The 21,363-nt window shown below is 39.5% G+C and overlaps 1 protein-coding gene and 1 pseudogene across 2 annotated transcripts; one reads left to right on the forward strand and one right to left on the reverse strand.

Moving 5' to 3' along the window:
* The first annotated feature begins 2,718 nt into the window (after nucleotides 1-2,718).
* Nucleotides 2,719-3,716, forward strand: LOC311629771 (14-3-3 protein epsilon-like; annotated as a pseudogene). The gene has a single exon. The product of its transcript is annotated as a 14-3-3 protein epsilon-like (transcript).
* A 2,293-nt stretch (nucleotides 3,717-6,009) lies between these two features.
* Nucleotides 6,010-17,494, reverse strand: TMEM202 (transmembrane protein 202; the record flags this gene model as incomplete). Its single annotated transcript, XM_084880351.1, has 5 exons — nucleotides 6,010-6,236; nucleotides 6,674-6,805; nucleotides 7,140-7,289; nucleotides 16,927-17,182; nucleotides 17,414-17,494. The coding sequence occupies 5 exons, from the start codon at nucleotides 17,492-17,494 to the stop codon at nucleotides 6,010-6,012; spliced, it is 846 nt and encodes a 281-aa protein (XP_084736477.1).
* Between the last annotated feature and the right edge of the window lie 3,869 nt (nucleotides 17,495-21,363).

Below are 21,363 nucleotides of genomic sequence, written 5' to 3' on the forward strand. Positions count from 1 at the left end.
CTACTGGGAATTGAGCCTGCAACCTAGCATGTGTCCTAGACTGAAATCAAACTGGGGACCCATCAGTCTGCAGGCCAATGCTCTATCCACTTAGCCAAACCAGCTAGGGCTCAATGGCTATATATTCTTAATTTTTTTTCAATTACAGCTGACATACAATATAGTATTAATTTTAAGTATAACAGCATAGTGTTTAAACATTTATATAACTTATGAAGTGATCACTCTAATAAGCCTAGTACCCATTTGACACCATACATAGTTATTATAATACTAGAGGCCTGGTGCATGAAATTTATGCATGAGGGGGTGTCCCTCAGCCCAGCCTGCACCTTCTCCAACCTGGACCCCCTCAAGGGATGTCTGACTGCCCATTTAGGCCAAGATACCACTCTTACAATACAGGATTGTTGTCTCCCAACCACTCACCTACTAGCCTGCCTGATTGACCCTAACTGCTCTGCCTGCCAGCCTGATTGACACCTAACTGCCCTCCCATGCCAGCCTGGTCGCCCCTAACTGCTCTCCCCTGCTGGCCTGATTGCCCTCAACTGCCTTCCCCTGCAAGCCTGGTCCCCCCGCTCCCCAACTGTCCTCCCCTGCAGGCCTGATTGCCCCCAACTGCCCTCCCTGGCAGTCCTGGTCCCTCCCAACTACCCTCCCCTGCCTGCCATCTTGTGGTGGTCATCTTGTGTGCACATGGGGACAGCCATCTTATGTGTTGGAGTGATGGTCAATTTGCATATTACCTCTTATTACATAGGGTTATTAACTATATTATCTATGAGGATAATTATATTTTTTATTCCCATGATTTCTAATTGGTCCTTTTTTCATTTAATGTGTTATTGTTTTATTTCTATCTAGTTTTATTTCATAGTGTTTGGCCTTTTTTTGTAATCCATAACTACATAATATCTCTGTGTATCCTAGAAATACTTGAAGTCTTTATCATATTACACACCAGACAATCTGAAATGAATTTATATTATGATTATTGACTTTGAGGGTTTTTTTTGAACATTTTTTTTTACATGTTTGAAATTCCTGTTTGTAAGTACAACATTTTTTTTTTATTGTTGCCTTTTTTTGTTTGTTTCCTTTTCTACCTCTCTGCTCATTCCATCAGTACTTTGGAGTTTTCTTACTTTGGCCAAAGGCCCCAGGGTGAGATCTCTAAATATGGTATTTCATATTTCCTGTTGTTATGCTATCAGGGAAGGCCATTGATCCAGCTAGTGAATAAATTGGTTGCCTGTCTCCGTTTACTGCTTTGGGTCTGTGGTTCCAAATAACCCCAGTCGGTGCTTGGCAGTAGTTTTTGTTTATTTCTTTTCATAAGTCCTTAGCTTGAGCTACAGCTGTGAATCTGGCTCTTAGTCCATGTCTTGAGAAGCACTGATAGTCCTTTTCACTCCACAAGAGTTGTCTTCCTATTCATTTCTGCTTACTTTTCAACTTATAGCCCTTTAAATCTATGGCTTAACTCAAATCAAAGCCTTGAGTTTTTGTTATTTTTCTAGACAGTGAAACTGCTTGTCTTGTTTTGACTTGAGTTAATATAATCTCTCTTCCTATCCCTTCATCTATCATGCAATATGTTTGGAGCAAAAGGGATGTATCAAAGGGTCATTTACTGAGCTATCTTATTGAAAATCCACTTAGGCTTTTAAAGGCATTCTCTACAAGCAAAGAAAGAGAGAATGAAGAAAATAAAGAGCATTCAGTTTTTAAAGGAGCAATGAAAGGTTGTCTCTGCTTATATGGCCGTTCTCTGTTAGCAAAGTTGAACCTTAGTTATAATCACTGCCTATTCTCCCCTAATAGCCAGAATCTTTATCATTACTTTTTTATTATCCAGCATCTTCCGCTCTTAGACCTGCTTCCTTCTCCTCACACCACTTAAAACTTCCCTTTCCTGAAGAGTAATCAGTACTCAGCTTCTTATCAATTTATTCATATAATTAAAGTATCCAAGCAATTTGAACTATAAAGCAGGTTTGTGAACCCAATGACTCCTTAATTAGTCAATATGTGAGGTATACTTCATGTGTGAGTGGTGATGGGAGAAAGGGGAGCTAGACTTGACTAATGTTTATTCTTACAGCCAGGCAAAGGTTCAGGAACAGAATGAAGAGACTCTGAAATGAGGCCACTTGGAATAAGGAGGCACCAGCTATTCTGCCCTGACTAAGATCCCCTGCTATGAGGAGGAGCCAACATGGGGAGAAGGGTTTTACAACCAGAGTCAAAATTAGGTGTGTGCATATATATGTTTGTATGTGTGTCTCTGTGAGTGGGTGCACCCATGCATGTGCTGCTAAACTCTTACCCTTAAAAATAAAAGCCTATGGTATTAATATATTGAGCTTCCAGTTACTATCTGGAAATGTTTAAGAATTATTGATCAGATTATAACAACTGAGATTATAAGAACAATGTAATTATTCCATTTTTGTTTTGTTTGTTTTCTACAAAGGTTACTGGTGAATCTTTATTTAAACCCCCCCAAAACCCCAAGGGTTTATCTTTAAGAACAGCAAGGGGCTGGGCACTGTAGTTAATTCCATTGCCAGGCTTGGGGACGAGAAGAATGGACCTCAATCAATATAGTAGTAGTGGTAGCTACTAAAAAAATAAAGGAGTCTTCTGCCTGGAATTTGGCCTGGTTATGACAGAAATATGTAGCCATCAAAAGATCTATGTGGGAGAGAGTCGGAGATGCTATCCGCTTCCATCCATCGCACAGACCCTGCCGGAGCTGCTGCCGCTATGGATGATCCAGAGGATCTGGTGTACCAGGCGAAGCTGGCCGAGCAGGCTGAGCGATAGGACGAAATGGTGGAATCAATGAAGAAAGTAGCAGGGATGGATGTGGAGTTGACAGTTGAGGAAAAAAAAACCTCAGATCTGTTGTATATAAAAATGTGATTGGAGCTAGAAGAGCTTCCTGGAGAATAATCAGCAGCATTGAACAGAAAGAAGAAAACAAGGGAGGAGAAGACAAACTAAACATGATTCGGGAGTATCGGCAAATGGTTGAGACTGAACTAAAGTTAATCAGTTGTGACATTCTGGATGTACTAGACAAACACCTTATTCCAGCAGCTAACACTGGTGAGTCCAAGATTTTCTATTATAAAATGAAAGGGGACTACCAAAGGTATCTGGCCGAATTTGGTACAGGAAATGACAGGAAGGAGGCTGCAGAGAACAGCCTAGAGGCTTACAAAGCTGCTAGTGATATTGCAGTGACAGAACTTCCACCAACACATCCTATTCACTTAGGTCTTGCTCTCAATTTCTCCATATTCTACTATGAAATTCTTAATTCCCCTGACAGTGCCTGAAGGTTGGCAAAAGCAGCTTTTGATGATGCAATTGCAGGACTGGATACACTGAGTGAAGAAAGCTATAAGGACTCTACACTTATCATGCAGTTGTTATGTGATATCTGTCACTGTGGTCTTCAGACATGCAGGGTGATGGTGAAGAGCAGAATAAAAAAGCACTGCAGGATGTGGAAGATGAAAGTCAGTGAGACATAAAAGCCAACAAGAGAAATCATCTCTGACCACCCCACTCCTTCCCATTGTACCCCCTCTTGGAAATTCCCCCATTGTCACTGAGAACCACCAAATCTGACTTTTACATTTGGTCTCAGAATTTAGGTTCCTGCCCTGTTGGTTTTTTTGTTGTTGGTTTTTGTTGTTGTTGTTGTTTGTTTGTTTGTTTTTTTAATACAGTTTTCAAAAGTTTTTAAAGGCAAGAGTGAATTTCTGTGGATTTTACTGGTCCCAGCTTTTAGGTTCTTTAAGACACTAACAGGACTGTATAGAGGCTTTTTCAGCATTACTGTATTGTCTCCTGCCGGATGTGGCAAGGTCACCATTAGAAATGGAAATTACATTTGAAAGCCATTAGACTTCTAAGTGAAGCAAGCATCTAAGAGAGAGGTTAATCACACTATAGTGGCATATGTGGTATCATTTTTCCCTTTTCTAATTGTTTAAATTGAATTTTATACCAATGTTTAAGATTAATTGGGTGTTAGCTTGAGGTGGTTAAAGGTTGTTTGGGGAATTTGTTGTAATGGTTTTGCTGTAAAAAGTATTCAAACTCTGATGAAAAGCATGGTGCTGGTAACAGTTCAACAATCCGTGGCTGCTCATTCTTGCCTACTTTTACTCTCCCTCTGAAGCAGGTTAGCATTGAAGATGGTATGGAAAAGTCTGCTTGCGTGTTCAATTCTTTGTTTCTTCTCCTTCCCTCTCCCTGGCCTCTTCCTCCTTCACTCGCTCAACCTCTTTTGTTCAGTGTGTGTAACTTGAAGCTAATTTGTACTACTGGATATCTGACTGGAGCCACAGATACAGAATCTGTATTGTTCTTACTGAAACATAGCATGGAATTAACATTAAACTTAAAACAAACCTAAATTAAAAATGCAAAAAAAAAAAAAAAAGCTGAAACTGATTTGGCTCAGTGGATAGAATGTCGGCCTGCAGACTGAAAGGTCCTAGGTTCGATTCTGGTCAAGGGCATGTACTTTGGTTGTGGGCACATCCCCAGTGGGGGGTGTGCAGGAGGCAGCTGATCAATGATTCTCTTTCATCGATGTTTCTAACTCTCTATCCCTCTCTGTAAAATGTCAATTTAAAAAGAAAAGAAAAGAAAAGAAAATGCCAAAAAAAAAAAAAAATCTATGTGGCCCAGCTGGTATGGCTCATGGCTGAGTGTCCACCTATGAACAAGGAGATCAAAGTTCAATTCCCAGTCAGGGCACATGCCTGGGTTGCGAGCTCGATCCCCAGTGTGAGGCGTGAAGGACCCCATCAATGATTTTTGTCATCATTGATATTTCTATCTCTCTCTCCCTCTTCCTTCCTCTCTAAAATCAATAAAACTATATTTTTAAAAACTATGTGATTTCCCTGGCCGGGTGGCTCAATCAGGTACATACCTAGATTGCAGGTTTAATCCCTGGTCGGGGCAAATATGGGAGGTAACTAATTGATGTTTCTCACATATCTCTCTCTCTCTCTCTCCTTCATCTCTCTGAAATCAATAAAAAGCATATTCTCCAGTGAGAATTAGAAAAAAACCTATGTGATTTCTGGAATCCCTCTGCCACCATTTCCTTAATCTTACAGGATATATAAAACAAGATAAAGTCTTTCAACTTGGTCCACATATGATCAGGCTAAAGAAAGATCTTAAGACCTTTAGCGTCATTTGGCTCAGTGAAACATATTTGATGATTAAGGAATCAAAAGAGTCACAGGGTTGTAAAGGATCTAACAGAGGCTATGACTCTTTTCACAGAAAAGTGCAAACACAAGTTTTGTGTAGAATTTCAGAGAGTTTGTATATGTCTGATTAAGGTATCTTCCAGCTTAGGGAGAAGCAATGGGCTCATATAGTATTCTGTAAGGGTTTAAAATGTCCAATTCTTATAGGAAATGGGACCCCATGGATTCACCCAGAATCCCCACCCCCCAGCACCTCCCAACACCTTTGGGTGATAGGTATTATTTCCATTGGTCTTCATTCCATTTCTGGTAGCTATCTCCAGTTCAAACTGAACAATATTGTCTAAGTACCTCCATCCATGCTCACAGCCACAAATAATGAGATTTTCAAACAGAATTAGATGACATTTTACTCCATTGCCCACTTTGGTCCATGATACCACTGATGCCCAAAGATATCTCTGATCCACACACTGCATCTATTGCTAGTTTCTTTCATTCATGACCCTAAACACTGATGTTTTCTTATATATATTTTTTCTTAATGAGATTTCATTACTGTACTTTCTTTTGATTAGCATACATATTTTGGGTCTAATGCATACAAAGGACACTTCATCAGTTTTAATGCTGTCTCCTTCAGTAATATGGACATGATATTAAGAGAGATTTTTTTAAGAGTCTACACAATCATTTCCAACTTAGTAATTTCTCCCCTATTTTTAAGACAAGCAGTAATTGAGTTTTCCTATCACCATCACATTTCTGCATTTGATAGTTCTGCATTTGGTAGTTCTGAATTTGATAGTTTTTCCTCTTCATCACTTGGAGATTCCATCTCAGACCTTGACTCTTCTTCTTTTGCAGGTGATACTGTAGTCACTGGACCAATCCCCAGCCTTGACCTCTCTGTGGGAATCACAGTGACATTTTGATCAAGGGGAGGAGATCTGAATGTTATGTAGTTGAGGAAGGAGATGATCCCTGTGGGAAGAGAAGAATTTGAGATGAGTTACAATAGACACATGGTCTTTTGACTTATAAAATTCATACTCATCCTTTAAATCCTTAGTTCAAAGGACCTCTTTTCAGTGAAACCAAACCTCCTTTCCCTCAGCAGAATTACTTTACAGTCCTATGTTCTCATTCCATTATAGTATTTTCACATGGTTAGGACAAAGCTTGAACCTCCTGGAATCAAATCATAGTTCAACTGCTTTCTGTGTGGTTATAGAAAGTCACTCAACCTGTCTACGCTCATTTAGTGGTAGGACAGATTACTAATTCTAAATTTTTAATTTCATACCATACTGCTCTAAATAGGAATAGTCAGTGCTTTTATTTTTCCTAGATTCCACCTCTCTTTCAAGAAGCGTATTCCCCTTCCATCTTTCTGGGGATAAGGCAGGGGACTGACTCACCAGCAAACATATATAAGAAGTCACTCCACCAATTAAGATAATAGGTCCACAGGAGGTTTGACTCCATGGCATCCCTGGTGTGCCAGTGAACCTGTGCCAGAAATAGGATGAGGCAGAAGAGCAAGCAGATGGCTAGGATCAGAAGAAAAGATGTCAAAACCCATCAGTGTCTTCAGTCTGCCTTGACTACCACCCCCAACTCTTCTTCTGCTTCCAGATGCCATTTGTATGGCAGGATCAAAATTTGGGGATTGACCAGGATGGAGAGAAAAAAGGGCTTCTACTTCTCTCCTGGCATTTCACTAAAAATGTGCTTTATATAATAATACAGGGCAAGTAGCTGGTAACTTGATGTAATATTGAAAAAGAGAAAAGGGACAAGAAAAAGAGGATGAAAACCCCATAGAGAAATTTTGTTCCCTTGACAATTTTACCCTGGCATCATCCTGCCAGTCTATGGTTGTACCTGAGATGAAGCTGAGCATGGATACCTTCAGATCCAAGTTGGTGGTCATGCTTCCTCTTCTAGGGAGGCAAGAACTTAAGATCAAGCCAACACCAATGAGTATGGTGAGGACAGAGATTAGGAAGAAGGCCTTGGAATATTGGAGGTAATCTGCCAATGAGAAGTAGAAAGTAAAGGCTTGGTTACTTGGTTACTGAGAGGTTCCTTCTCAGTGGGAAATATCTCTCAAGAAAACCAGATAAGAGTCTTTAAGAAGGAAGTGAGGACTAAGGAAATGAAACTAAGCTTGCTATGTGGCATCCAGAGAATTAATAAAGATCTTCTTGCTCAGCTCTTCAATGATACTATAATTAGAATGTTTTTACTATGAAAGAAAAGCCTTCATTGCAAAACTAAAAATAATATACAAATAGTTCTGAGAATATTAACACATTAACCTAGATGTGAACTATCTAATAAGAAGTATGACTTGCCCTAGCCAGTTTGGCTCAGTAGATAGAGTGTCAGCCTTCGGACGGAAGGGTCCCAGGTTTGATTCCAGCTAAGAGCACATGCCCAGGTTGCGGGCTCAATCCCCAGTATGGTGTGTGCAGGAGGCAGCCATTCAATGATTTTCTCTCATCATTGATGTTTCTCTCTTTTCCTTCCTCTCTGAAATAAATTTATAAAGATTTTTTAAAAGAAGTATGACTTTAACATCACAAACAAATTAAAATATTTTTCTTGTTCCCAATTCTAATTCTAAAATAGGGATTGGAAATACTATAAAAAAGAGGAAGAAAATGAGCCACAATCCCATGACCCAGAGGCAACAACCACTGTATTTTGTTTTATTTCTTTCTAGTATTTTTCTGTCTTCTATACATAGTAGATATAATACTCAACATCATGTAATTTTCCCCTTGAGATTATATGGTAACAATTTTCCCATATCACATTGTTAATATAATTTTTAATGGCTACAAAATAGTATGTTGTACTTTGTTTAATGATAAACCATTGTTGGGGTATGTTTCTATTTTTTTCTCTTTCAAATTTATCAGATATATATATAGGCCTTGTCAGCCAGTGATTACAAAATGAAGTCACATCTACTTTAATTCCTATATTCTAATAATTTCATGCCCTCAGTTTACTGGATTGCAAGGACTTAACACTCCCAAAATATCTCCCTTTTTACCCTCTTGAAATTCCCTCAAGGTCCTATATCACCTTTGTTCAAAGAGAGGTCTGCTAAAGTTCTTTTGCTCCAAAGCCCTTACTCAAGTTCCACATATTCCTCTCCCCTCTTCTCTTGGCTCCAGATCCTTGTTACTTCAAATAGGATGTTGGTAAGAGAGAAAGGGGGGCATGCTAAACCTTACTTTTTGTTACCACATTCCTGATATGCAACAGATCCTTCTTGACTTTGCAGCAATTTTTTAGGAAACAGAGGCTAACCTTTCCAACCTGGGCCTGGCAGAATGGCTCCTACAAAAAAGGTGAGAATAATGGCTGTTCTGCCATCAACAAGGTAGTGACCAAAGAATATACCACTAACATTCACAAGCACATCCTTGGATTGGCTTTCAAGAAGCATGTCCCTCAGATGCTCAAAGAAATCAGGATATTTTCCAGGAAGGAGATGGGAATTCCAAACGTGTTCATTGACACCAGGCTCAACAAATCTGTCTGGGCCAAAGGAATAAGGAATGACCCATACCATGTGGGGTGTGGTTGTCCAGAAAATGTAATGAGGATAAAGATTCACCAAACAAGCTCTGTAAATTGATCCTATATACTTGCCCCATTTTCAAAAATTCACAGATAATGTGTATGAGAACTCACTGCTGATTGTTGAATAAAGTTATAAAACTGAAAAAAAAAAAAGAGAAAAGAAATAGAGGATAACTTATAATTGCAAGTTTATATAGTTTTTCTGAGATACCACAGATACAGTGATTTCAACATGCTTTGTAGGGTGCCTCCTTATCTAGTGTCTTTCCAGTTTCAAGGTAGTAGGGCCCATCTCATCTCTTCCATTGAAAATTCTCTAAGCACTTCTATGCTTAAGAATTCCAATCCAGCTTGCAAGTGACCCAGAGACACAAAATTATGTACCATGATTATCCCAGTCTAAGATCTGCCTCTAAATATTTTGTTTTCTAGAACTTATGATTTACCAACACCATGAATAATAGCTATTTATGTCCACAAAGAGACACCACACTCCTACTCACAGAAGTGAGTTGCTCTGCAAGTTAGCGACATTAAAACAATTACCCCAAAGCAGCACATTTTCTAAGAACTGGATTACTTAGAATTATCAGTCTATGCAGCTGGTGAGAACCACCAGCCCATATTGATCTGCATAAAGCTCAGTGGTAGGTATCTTTAGCATTCATCCTCCCCTGGGCCCTAGTAGCCCCCTGACTATAGTTAATTATAACAAGGAAGGGGATCTGACCCATGTTGGACCAATTTGATTATTATAGTTCAAAATTTGGATTTGGGACTGATTAATGCTAATTTTATATTTTGCTTGATTCAACCAAGAATAATAAAGCTAGAGAGAAACCAAGATGGCGACATAGGTAAATGCCTAACTGCAGCCTCACACAACAATTTCAAAAAAATACAACTAAAATACAAAAGGACGTTATCCAGAACTACAGGAAAGTTGACTGACTGGAAATTCTACAACTAGAAGGAAAGAGAAAACCAGAAGGAAAATCAGAGGAGCTGTAAAAGCCTAAGGTATGGAGACATGGTGTGTACGTGGGGAGAGGAAGGGGCCTGAGAGGAGGGGCAGCTGAGTGCCTGGCTGGCGTTCCCTAGCGGGAAGGACATAAAAACTCCAGACTGTGCTGAGCCCCACTTCCGATAGCACTGAACCCCAGTTCTGAGCTAGACCCTAGGGACCCAGGCTCTTACAGAGCGAGTCTGTGCTATAAGGTGGAAACTCAGGGGAGCGGCAAAAGGAAATCCCGGAGGCGCACACATTGCGTGCAGAGAACAGACTGTTGACTGGAGCCAAGGCTGTAGGCTCCACACTGAAACTCCACCCCATCCAAGCTGAGCACAGAGGCTTTTGAAAATTTCCAAGTCTAGTCAAATAAGACTGTCTCCTAGCATAGACACAGCTGATCCTCACAGCCAATTGGCCTGGAGGTCAGTTCCTCCCAGTGATACCAACAACAATCAAGACTCAACTACAATAAGGCTGTACACACAGTCCACAAAAGGGGGCACCAAGAGTGTCCACCTCAGGTAACTGGGAGACTGACCCACAGAACAATATAGGACACCTTAGCCACCCTACCAACCAGGGAAGCAGCGAAACAAGGAAACAGATCACAAACGAAAGAAATGGAGGACAAAAAGCGACTGGATATAGAGTTCAAAACCACACTTATAAGGTTTTTCAAGAATTTCCTAGAAAAGGCCAATAAAATAAACAAGACCTATGAGGATATGAAAAGGGATCAACTAGAAATAATAAGGGATCAACTATAAATAAAGAATACATTGTCTGAAATAAAAAATATTATTCAGAGTCCTAAAAACAGAATGGAAGATTGCAAGAATCAAGTCAAAGATTTGGAACATAAAGAGTCAGAAGACACTCCTCCGCAGAAGTAAGAAGGCAAGAAAATCCAGAAAGTTGAAGACAATGTAAGAAACCTCTGGGACAACTTCAAGTGAACCAACATCAGAATTATGGGGGTCTCAGAAGAAGAGAGAGAGCAAGATACCAAAAACATACTGAAAGAAATACTGACAGAAAACTTCCCTCACCTGGAGAAAGAAATAGACTTATAAGTCCAGGAAGCACACACAACCCCAAACAAAAGGAATCCAAAGAGGACCACACCAAGACACATCATAATTAAAATGCCAAGAGCAAAAGACAAAGAGAGAATATTAAAAGCAGCAAGAGCAAAACAGGTAGTTACCTATAAAGGAGCACCCATACAATTGTCAGCTGATTTCTCAACAGAAACCATACAGGCCAGACGGGAATGGCAAGAAATATTCAAGATGATGAATAACAAGAATCTACAGCCAAAAATACTCTACCCAGCAAAGCTATCACTCAGAATCAAAGACCATATAAAGAGCTTCACAAATAAAAAAAAGCTAAAGGTGTTCATCACCGCCAAACCAGAATTATATGAATTGCTGAAGGGGGTTCTTTAGTAAGAGGAAGAAAATAAAGATAAAAATTATGAACAACAAATATGTAGCTATCAACAAGTGAATCTAAAAATCAAGGGAAGCAAAAAACATAATGAACAATATTAACTGGTGAATATAATAGAATCAGAGGTATGGACGGGGAGTGAACTGATGATTCTCAGGGGGAAAAGGGAAGTGGGGGGTGTGGGAAGAGATTGAACATAAACTGTGCACCTATGGATGAGGACAATGGGGAGTGGGGAAAGGGCAGAGGGTGGGGTGGGAACCTGGTGGAGGGGAGCAATGGAGGGGAAAAAATGAGGAACATTTATAATAATATGAACAATAAAGATTTATTTTTTTTAAAAAAGAATATATAAAGCTAGCCTAGAATATACTTTTTGGGCACTTACACATTCCCAATAAATGAGGAAAAAAGTAGATATAAAACAAAGCATAAACAAAGATGAGTGACAAAGCAACTCTAGAGATAACGAGTGACTCGTGGGCTTGATCCCAGTCTCCTCTGAAATCCCCAAGGTCCAGCAAACTTCCTGCCTTTGAAGACTATGAGGTTCTTTTGAGTCTTCATAAATAAGTTGCTCTTTAACTTATGCTAGTTAAAACTGGTTCTAATATTTAAAATGCAAAAACACACTGTATAAAATATCCATCCCAGCTCCTGTCTAAGGTATATTACAGTTCAGCCTTTCTTCTACCCTGAGGGGAAGACTGTGCCTTCATGTTCTTCTTACAATTTCTCTGTCTTAGCTGCTCATCTCCTGAAAACTACATAAACAAAATCACTCACAACTCCAAAGGAATAACTAAAGATTTTATCATAGAACAGTCTAACTGCTCAAAGGACTCAAGTCTACTAGTCATAGTCATACATAACAAATTTCCTAATCAAATGAAACACTTACATTGAGAGTTTAAAACAACTGCATTACTTATTTTTTAAATTCATTTAACAAAACAAAGGTCCCAAAACTGAATGTAAACCTCAACCTCCTGTAAGGCCAAAACCTATTTCAGTTTTAAATGACAGTTTTCACAGCAGCTTACCCATCAAAGTTTCAAAAATCTTAGAACCTAAATTACAAAAGGCCCTACTTGTTCATAACAGTAAGAAGCCTTAGTCCAGGGAGAAAGAAATGCCCTAGATACAAGGAACACTATTTACAATAGGTCACATATATCCAAACATTTCTGAAGCTTTCATTAATGATATGCTATGATGTGGACTTTGGTTATAGGAATAACAAGGCAAGCCTCTCAGTTTACTGAAGACAATGAAGCTAATACCCTTGGAAGAGAGGGAATGTCACTTTTAATTTGAAGAGAAAGAATTTAAAATATTTTTAAAACTTGGTAGGATCCTTGCTGATGTTGTCGGGATCATCCTAATCAGTGAATCTATACTTCAGGGCACCATCAGGTAGGATGTAAAAGCTACCAAGGCTGGAAGGGACACTGCCCAACCAAAAAATAATAGTGTTTTTCAGTGAATTGAAAACTCTTACCATTTGGTGGTATGTAACTGATGGGCAGAATCTCTTTCTACTGTTGTGAAAGTAAAACTTTGCCAGAAGGTTTTAGTTTATAAGCCCCCCACTCTTATGAACAAATAGGCTCAGTTAACAATAAATTTTATTTTCCTTTATAGCTAGTGACTCCCTGAAAGGAAGCAGTGGGGAATCCAAATGTCATTAGAAGGAAGAAGCAGAAGAGAGAAGACAGCACCTGCTATTCGGTGATTCCAAAGAGATTTGGTAGTGGACTCACTCACCAAACCCTATGTCCTTTAGCAAAAATCAAAGCCAGGCTAGAGATGCAGTGTTAAAAAAAAAAAAAAATCTAGCCCTTTTTAACTATAAAGGAGCCCAAGCATGTCAAACTCAAAGACTAACACGGACCATATAAATAAGGTTTTATGTTTATGTGGGCCGCAAAAACACAAAAGCTTCCATTTTCATAGAAACGTAGGTTTATTTCGTTTGCAGACATGCAGAATAAAAAGGCTGAAATAAATGAGTAGTCATTAACATAAAATAATAGAACATTTTAATAAAAATTATTTTTTTCTTGAACATTAACTTACCAGACACTGAATAACTGCACAAACCAATAAGCGTAACACAAATAAACCCATTTTTCTTGTTCTCCAAAAGTGAAATATTTCCTTTTTAAAAAAATATATTTTATTGATTTTTTTACAGAGAGGAAGAGAGAGGGATAGAGAGCTAGAAATGTCGATGAGAGAGAAACATCAATCAGCTGCCTCCTGCACACCCCCTACTGGGGATATGCCCGCAACCAAGGTACATGCCCTTGACCGGAATCGAACCCGGGACCCTTCAGTCCCCAAGCCGACGCTCTATCCATTGAGCCAAACCGGTTTTGGCCAAAAGTGAAATATTTCTTGTTGCACACACCAAACAAGTCAGTACAAGACTGACATGGCAATCAGCTGCTAAAATATTGGCTGCTAGTATTAGTGGAGAGAAATGGTGTGCCTGTGTGTAAGGGAAATGAAAGCAACATGACTATAGTAATCAGTCATATGTATAACAATATCCTGTTATACATAATTATTAATAATTAACTATTAATAATTATGTATAACAGGATATTGTAAAAATTAAGTTATGAAATTTTTATTAAAACATTTCTTACAATTTGTTATATTAGCTGGGCTGCAAAAATATTTGTTGTGGGCCACAAATCTGACATGCTTGAGTTAGATTGAGTGGGAGGATGTGGGGTGTGGATATTGAGGATGAAGATGATATTGCTGAAGACAAGCTGGGGAATTAGCCCACTTATTTAGCCAAATCTAAACCTCCACATTACTGCCATTGTGCCCTTATTCCAGGCATAAAAGGACAAGACAACACTTCCTCAGACTCAGAGGAAATGCACTCAGGAAGTGGTTTTGAAAAAGATCCTGGATGGAGGATCTAATATCCTGGAGAGGAAGCTGTAAACTCTGCTTAGTATTTGGGTTCTCTGGTAACCCAGTTAGGAGCACCCTAATAAAACTCACACAACTTGGGGATGTTTATTGTGTGGCAATTCTTGAGCCCACATTCTTGAGCCCAAGTGAGACAGTCCCTGAAGAACTCTCAGAAATGACTGGGGGATACCATGTGAGTGGAGACTAAATTCTTGCAATCCAGTAAATAAAAGTTTAAAGTTCTTGTATTTGGATAATAATGTATTAGGGCAATAAAACATATTGTCATAGGCTGATGTGTGGCAATTCTTGGGGCCCTGGGTGTAAGAATGTCTTCATCAAAAGCTTGGACATACAGATTACATGTTGGAAATTCCTTTTGAGAACTGTGTTCCAGACTGAATCTAGAATTAGGACTAGTTAACACTGGAAATAGGGGGTGTGTGGGTACTTGTATTTGTATACATAGTGGACTCAATTGACTTTCTTTAAACCATTAACATTTGGACTCAGGTGAATTCAAGGCTCTGAAAATTGAACCTTTTACTATTTTAAATTACAAAATATCAAGATTCTGATTCATTAAAAATTCTATGAAATAAAAGGCTAATATGCATGGGTGGGAATTCGACCAACCAGGAGTTAGATGTGCACTGACCACTGGGGGGCAATGTGGAACATGGTGGGTGTCAGCAATGCAGCACTGGCAGCAGGCAGCAGTGGAAGCACTGCCAGCCCTGATGGACCCCAACAAGAATGGGACTATGGTGGGATGGTGGAGCAGGTGAGTGGGCGGTGCCAGGCCAAGGCTGGTGTGAGTGGGGGCCCCAACCACCATATGGATCACTCCACAGATCAGCCCTGATCACCAGCCAGCCCTAGGGACCATACCTGTGCATGAATTTCATGCACCAGGCCTCTAGTTTAAATAATAATCTAAAGTCCTGAGTTTTAATCTGGGAACACAGTTACATAAATATAATTGCAACTTAATTTTTATGCCTAACTATCTTTTACTCCATTTTTCTAGAAATTGAATTAGTGTAAATCTATGGTTACATTTAATCGTATTACTTTAGTTATACCCATTTTCATGGTTCACAGTGTGTGTAAAAGTGTGAAGTATTGTATTTTACCTTTTTAAAAAATTAGAGAGAGAGAGAGATCTATGTAAGAGAGAAACATTGAAACATTGATTGGTTGCTTCCCCAAAGTGCTCCCACTCAGGATCGAACTCACAACCTGTTAGATACGTGCCATGACAGGGAATCAAACCTGCCACCTTTTGGTGCACAGAGTGATGATCCAACAAACTGATCCACAGTGGCCAGGGCTGTATTTTACTATTTAAATATCTCATTGTCCATTTGATTTGCCTTTCTTTAATTACTCATTAAGGTTAAAATATTTTTTCCTATATTTATTAGACACACTTTGTACTTTCTGTTTTGTGAATTGTCTATTTACAGAAAATTTATTTATTTGTGTATTTATCTTTTTCTTAATAATGATTTTATATTTTTAATATATTGAGGCCATTAATCTTTTATCTTTCATACTTAGTGCAAATAAATTTCTAGTTTTTCTTTTTAGTTGAAGATGCACCTGGATTGTCTGCCTGCCTATGATTTTAGTTTCCTCCAAAGGTCTTCCCCTTAATTCCAAATGCCCATGCCCATGGCCAAGTAACTTATGCTCCTCCTCAGGGTTGGGCCTAGGTGCATCCCCAGTCCCAGCATTTGGGGCCTCTCCTTCTCTGAGAAGGAGAAATAAATGCTTTATATATGCATGTTTTCTTTCACAATTCCTGTTTCTTTGTTAAATATCCCTTATGGATGATGAGTAAACAAGTAGTGTAGTTATGTTTTTCCTCTAAGTCTTGGTTCTGATTGGAAAACTTTTAGCCCTAGAAGCTTATTTTAAAATATTTTATGTTGCATTTTCAGATTTACTTAAATTCATATAAAATTTGACCTTAATAATGTACTCTAAATAGCTGGCATTTGTTATACTCATATCTGACAAGAATTTAAGTTCTCTTCTACTCTTAGCAGAAAAACAAGTTTACTTTGAAAGTTAAATCTGACTGAGGCTGAAACCGGTTTGGCTCAGTGGATAGAGTGTCGGCCTGCAGACTAAAAGGTCCTGGGTTCGATTCCGGTCAAAGGGCATGTACCTTGGTTGCGGGCACATCCTCAGTAGGGGGTGTGCAAGAGGCAGCTGATGGATGATTCTCTCTCATCGATGTTTCTAACTCTATCCCTCTCTCTTCCTCTCTGTGAAAAATCAATAAAATATATATTTAAAAAAAATCTGACTGAGTTTGAGACACTTTTCATTACCTCCCAGCTACAGGCGATCACTTCTCTTCTATTTATACAAGCCACATTAGAATACCAATCATAATAACATCTTGTAAAAAACAAAAGGATTCTTTCCAGAGAGTGTCCACTCATTATTTGGGAGAGGAAACAACCTGCAATAGGAAGGAGAAAGGGTACACTGAAGCTAACAAAGAAAAGGATGGCTATATCCACAATCTGGCGAGATCCATGTTAGACTTAGAGAGATGTGAGAGCCAAAAGATCTTGGAGAAAGAAAGGTGAAGGCTAATGTGGCAGAAAGCTCTGAAACTGTGGGGCCTGTGGCATTTAATTTTGTGGCACTCACAGGGTGGCTTTGGTGTGTGGCTCCAGCACAGTTCATGGTGGCATGAGATCCAGAGTCCTGCGTAGAGCTCAAGGCCATTCTTGATCACCAGGAACTGCACCCAGTTCAGTGAGGACACGCAGATCAGCATTAGGAGGCTAAAACCACAGAGGCTGCCACAGAACATTCGAATGTAGGTGTGTGTCTGATTCACATGCTGCTGCCGCATCTGGGGTGGCATGGAGGCACTCGGATGTTTGTTGGTGGGGAGGGTAGGCTACAAGGATGAGGGAAATATTGCCTACCCAGAAAGATAACTTTTGATCCCCAGGGTTTCCTACCCTTCTCTACCTTGAATATTCCCATGTGGGTTTGATTTATGGATATCTATCCCTACCCCTTCTATAAAAAGAATGATCTTTGCTCTGTCCTTAGGATACTCTGACTAGGTCCATCTTTAAGAAAGTCCTCCTCCTCCCGTCTGACCTGTAAGTAGGTACCTCCTCACCCTTTGGTATTTCCGGTTCCCCTTAAGTTTGGGGACCTCAGGACTGTAGAAGGTCAACACTAAATGTTCCCTCCTCTCCATCTTGACAGCCAGTTCACTTTCTAACTGCCACGGAATTTGTCTTAGCACCTCCGCACACATGCTGGCAGAATCAAAAGGGGCCAGAACACATGGCACATATCCCATGTATGCTCCCCACTCTCCCTTCTTTGACTCCTCCCAACACCTTTATTAAATAAATCCAGAAATATTTTGTTAGCAGTTACTTTGTGTCAGGCATTGTGTTTAGTCCTGGGACATAAAGATGAATAAGACACAATTATCTAATAGTAAATTAAAAAGTGTAACTTAGATGTCTCCAGGACTCAATACGTGCTTATAATTTAGTTTACTGACATACATATTAGTAGTCCAGAATCCATACTCTTGCCCAGCTCTAAGTGGAAAGGCCCAAATGTATCTCAATAGGCTCATGAACCCATCTGTCAGTCATAGTCCATGCAGTATCAACTCTTTTCTTCCCTTCTTGCTATGTTTCCCTTACATTAATGGTCTCTGCTCATGAAGTCATTTAAAGGTACTATACCACACTACCCCCTACCACTGCTACTGCTGATTAGGGTCCACTATGAAAATGCCAGTATTCCTATCTCAGGGGGCTACCAGCCAATGTGCTAAAAGCTGCTATTCAAGGTACTGCCACAATGATGGGTTCTATGTGGAAGTGAGGATCATGGCCTTCCCTGGGTCTATAGCCAGTAAAACTTGTGCCCAAAGTATCTCAAATCTCCTTTTCAAACAATTCAGAGTTATTCCTAACTCCTCTCCCTATAAGGACTCAAAATTTATCCAAGATGCTGAACAGATACCATCCTGTTCCACAGCATAAACATTGATTCAAATAAATACTTCACTGGATCACCAACTCTTTGATCAACTTTGATTCCTAACTTTGTGCTGAAATCAGTATACCCTTATTCCTCCCTTCCCCAGGTAGTGGAAACTACTTTAGTAGTTACATGCTTTAGTATGCAGCCCTTATTCTGTAATAGTGTTCTTTGACTCTCTATCTCTTCATATTTAGCCTCATACCTGGAAAAAATAGTATTTCATGTTGAATGAATGAGTCAACAATGCATATTTATATAAAATACAAAGGTTAATACAGAGGGCAGAATGGTTAACATGATCAGGAGAAAGTTAAAGAAGGTTTACTGGAAGAGTTGATATCTTTAGCTGGATTTTAAAGGAATTTACCAGATAATGGAGGTAGAATGACATTTGAGGCAAAGAGAACAGTAGGCTTTACATCAGCAATCCATGAACAGCATGAGGTACAAGGGTACTAAAAGTAGTGTGGTTCTGCTAGACACAAAATCAAAGGTAAGTGTTGAGGGTTGTAGATAAAATGCTAGATCACAGTCTTTTATACCTCAGTATGTGATTATATTGTGAAATCTCAGTTGCTGGAAAACTCTAGCCTTATTGATATGATTTTAGGAAAGACTTTTCACTACAACAAACTGGCTTGTACAGCATAACTGTCAGAAACACATGCTGGCTATGGAGCCAGATAGGAGTTTGAATAGGCAGGCCTGTATTTTAATCCTGGTTCTAATACTTAGTTCCAGCACTTACCCGCTAGCTTCCTTTGGGAAATTTCATTAATCTCACTGACCTTCAGTTTCTTTACTCCAAAACTGAGATAATAATCATTCCTACCTCATAGAAGTGTTGTGAAGATTAAATGAAATAATGCACATAAAGATCTTTACACAGTGCCTTAATATGCAATCAATTCTATTATTGATGGGTATTGATATTATTGATAAATACATTATCCATATCAAGCAATTAATAGTGCTCAGTAAATTTCTTATTTTTAAACTGTCTTTATAAGTTTGCTTGATCATGTCTTTGGCACAAGCTATCCTAAGACAGATGAAATATTAAAGCTAATGGAAGAGATGTGTCACCCTTTTACCCTTTACTAGTGGCACTAAACAAGTACATTACCAAAGATATGATTTTGTTGTAAGATGGGGTAATACTGTTTTGTGAACAGTATCTGATTTGGTAAATGATGCAAGTCTCTATTAAAGGAATAGGTCAGGCCGAAACCGGTTTGACTCAGTGGATAAAACATCGGCCTATGGACTGAAGGGTCCCAGGTTCGATTCCGATCAAGGGCATGTATCTTGGTTGCAGGCACATCCCCAGTAGGGGGTGTGCAAGAAACAGCTGATCAATGATTCTCTCTCATCGATGTTTCTAACTCTCTATCCCTCTCTCCTCCTCTCTGTAACAAATCAATAAAATATATTTTTAAAAATAAAAAAAAATAAAAAAAGGAATAGGTCAAGCACCATTCTACTCTCAGGCCTCTTTCAGGCCTATCATAAGGTAGGAAGAATGTTTTGGCCAGTTGGGAACTTTCTAGGATCTTTTATGCATATTCATACCCGGTGGCTGTGTATATTGGTATTCACCCACTTTCTTTTAAAATAAATATTTTTATTAATTTGAGAGAGAGAGAGGAAGGAAAAGGGAGAGGGAGATAGAAATACAGATGAGAGAGAAACATCAATAGGCTGCCTCCTGTACATCCCCTACTGGGGATTAATCTCACAACTCTGGCATGTGCTCTGACCAGGAAGCCAACCAGTGACCTCTTGGTTCATGAGTCTGTGGTCAAAAACTGAGCAATACTAGCCAGCCCATTCACCTACTTGGGGTCTACACCCTGTGTGGAAATCATTGCCCCAGAGCCTACAGTGGCCCCTGGAGCCCATGGGGCATGGCAGAACATAGCTACCAGTAGACCCAGTGCCTCCAGCACTCTCTTAGAAATATCTGGAGCTGCTGCAGAAAAGATATTGTGAAGGCTATTTATGCTCCCTCCTGATTCTGGCAGAATACCAGAGCTTGCGGCCCTTCGATGTAGGAGTTGGCTCAGGAAGGTTAAAGACTTGGTCTCTGAGAAAACAACTGAACTGATGTGATTGCAGTGTTGGGAAAAAATGTAGACAATTATATTGTAATAGTATACCTCATCAGCCTGTGGCCATTGAACTATGGAAGGCCTGTACACCATCAGAGGCTGGCCCTGTTTCTGGGCCCCAGATTGACTTCAGAGAGCCCCAAGGTTGGAAAGCCAAGCTTCCCACACTGTGGACTGAGAAGAAGTGGATAGGAAGAAGCTGTCAAAAGATAATTTGACTAAAAGATGGCTTATGAAAATCACTGATGAGGAGAAAAAAAATTGGATGACAAAGCACATAATATCCAGAAACTAAAAATTTATGCTGAAAATATATAGAAATTTCTTCTTTATTTAATACTATAAATATTGGGTAGAAAGGATCTTCATGATGCCACAAGTCACACTGGAAAAACATGCAGAAACTGCTTTCACAAGAATAATTTGATGAGAAATGTTAGTTTGGATTCCTGCCACAGGTACTATCCAGGACTGCTCAATGAGGAAAAAGCCAGTGGGACTCCAAGCACCTGAATCTGACACCTGCAGGACCAGTTCCACGGGGGAAGGAAGTATAGCTCAACAGGGTCAATTAAGGTGTGAGACTCAAGGCATACTCAGCTTCTGGGCAAAGGGGTTCCCAAACACTGGACAGCTGGTACAATAACATTGGGGTGGAACCTCACTGGAAACACATCAGAGGGGAGATCCCTCCCATTCATAGGATATTAACCATCAAATTCTAATGACAAAGGAGAGCACAAACAATGCACATCAGGTGCATTCCTAGATCATCCAGCTCAGGTGAACAAAGAGACTACACCACTGGACCCCTCAAGACACTTACTACATAAGGTCATCCCACAAAGACTGGGAGGCATAACAGTTCTATCTAATACATAAAAGCAAATACAAAGAGATAAGAAAATATGTTTTGCCCACTGCATGAGAAAACATATTTGTCAATGAT

This window comes from Pipistrellus hanaki, assembly GCF_964339955.1.
Source record: "Pipistrellus hanaki genome assembly, chromosome: 1".
Classification (NCBI taxonomy): Eukaryota; Metazoa; Chordata; class Mammalia; order Chiroptera; family Vespertilionidae; genus Pipistrellus; species Pipistrellus hanaki.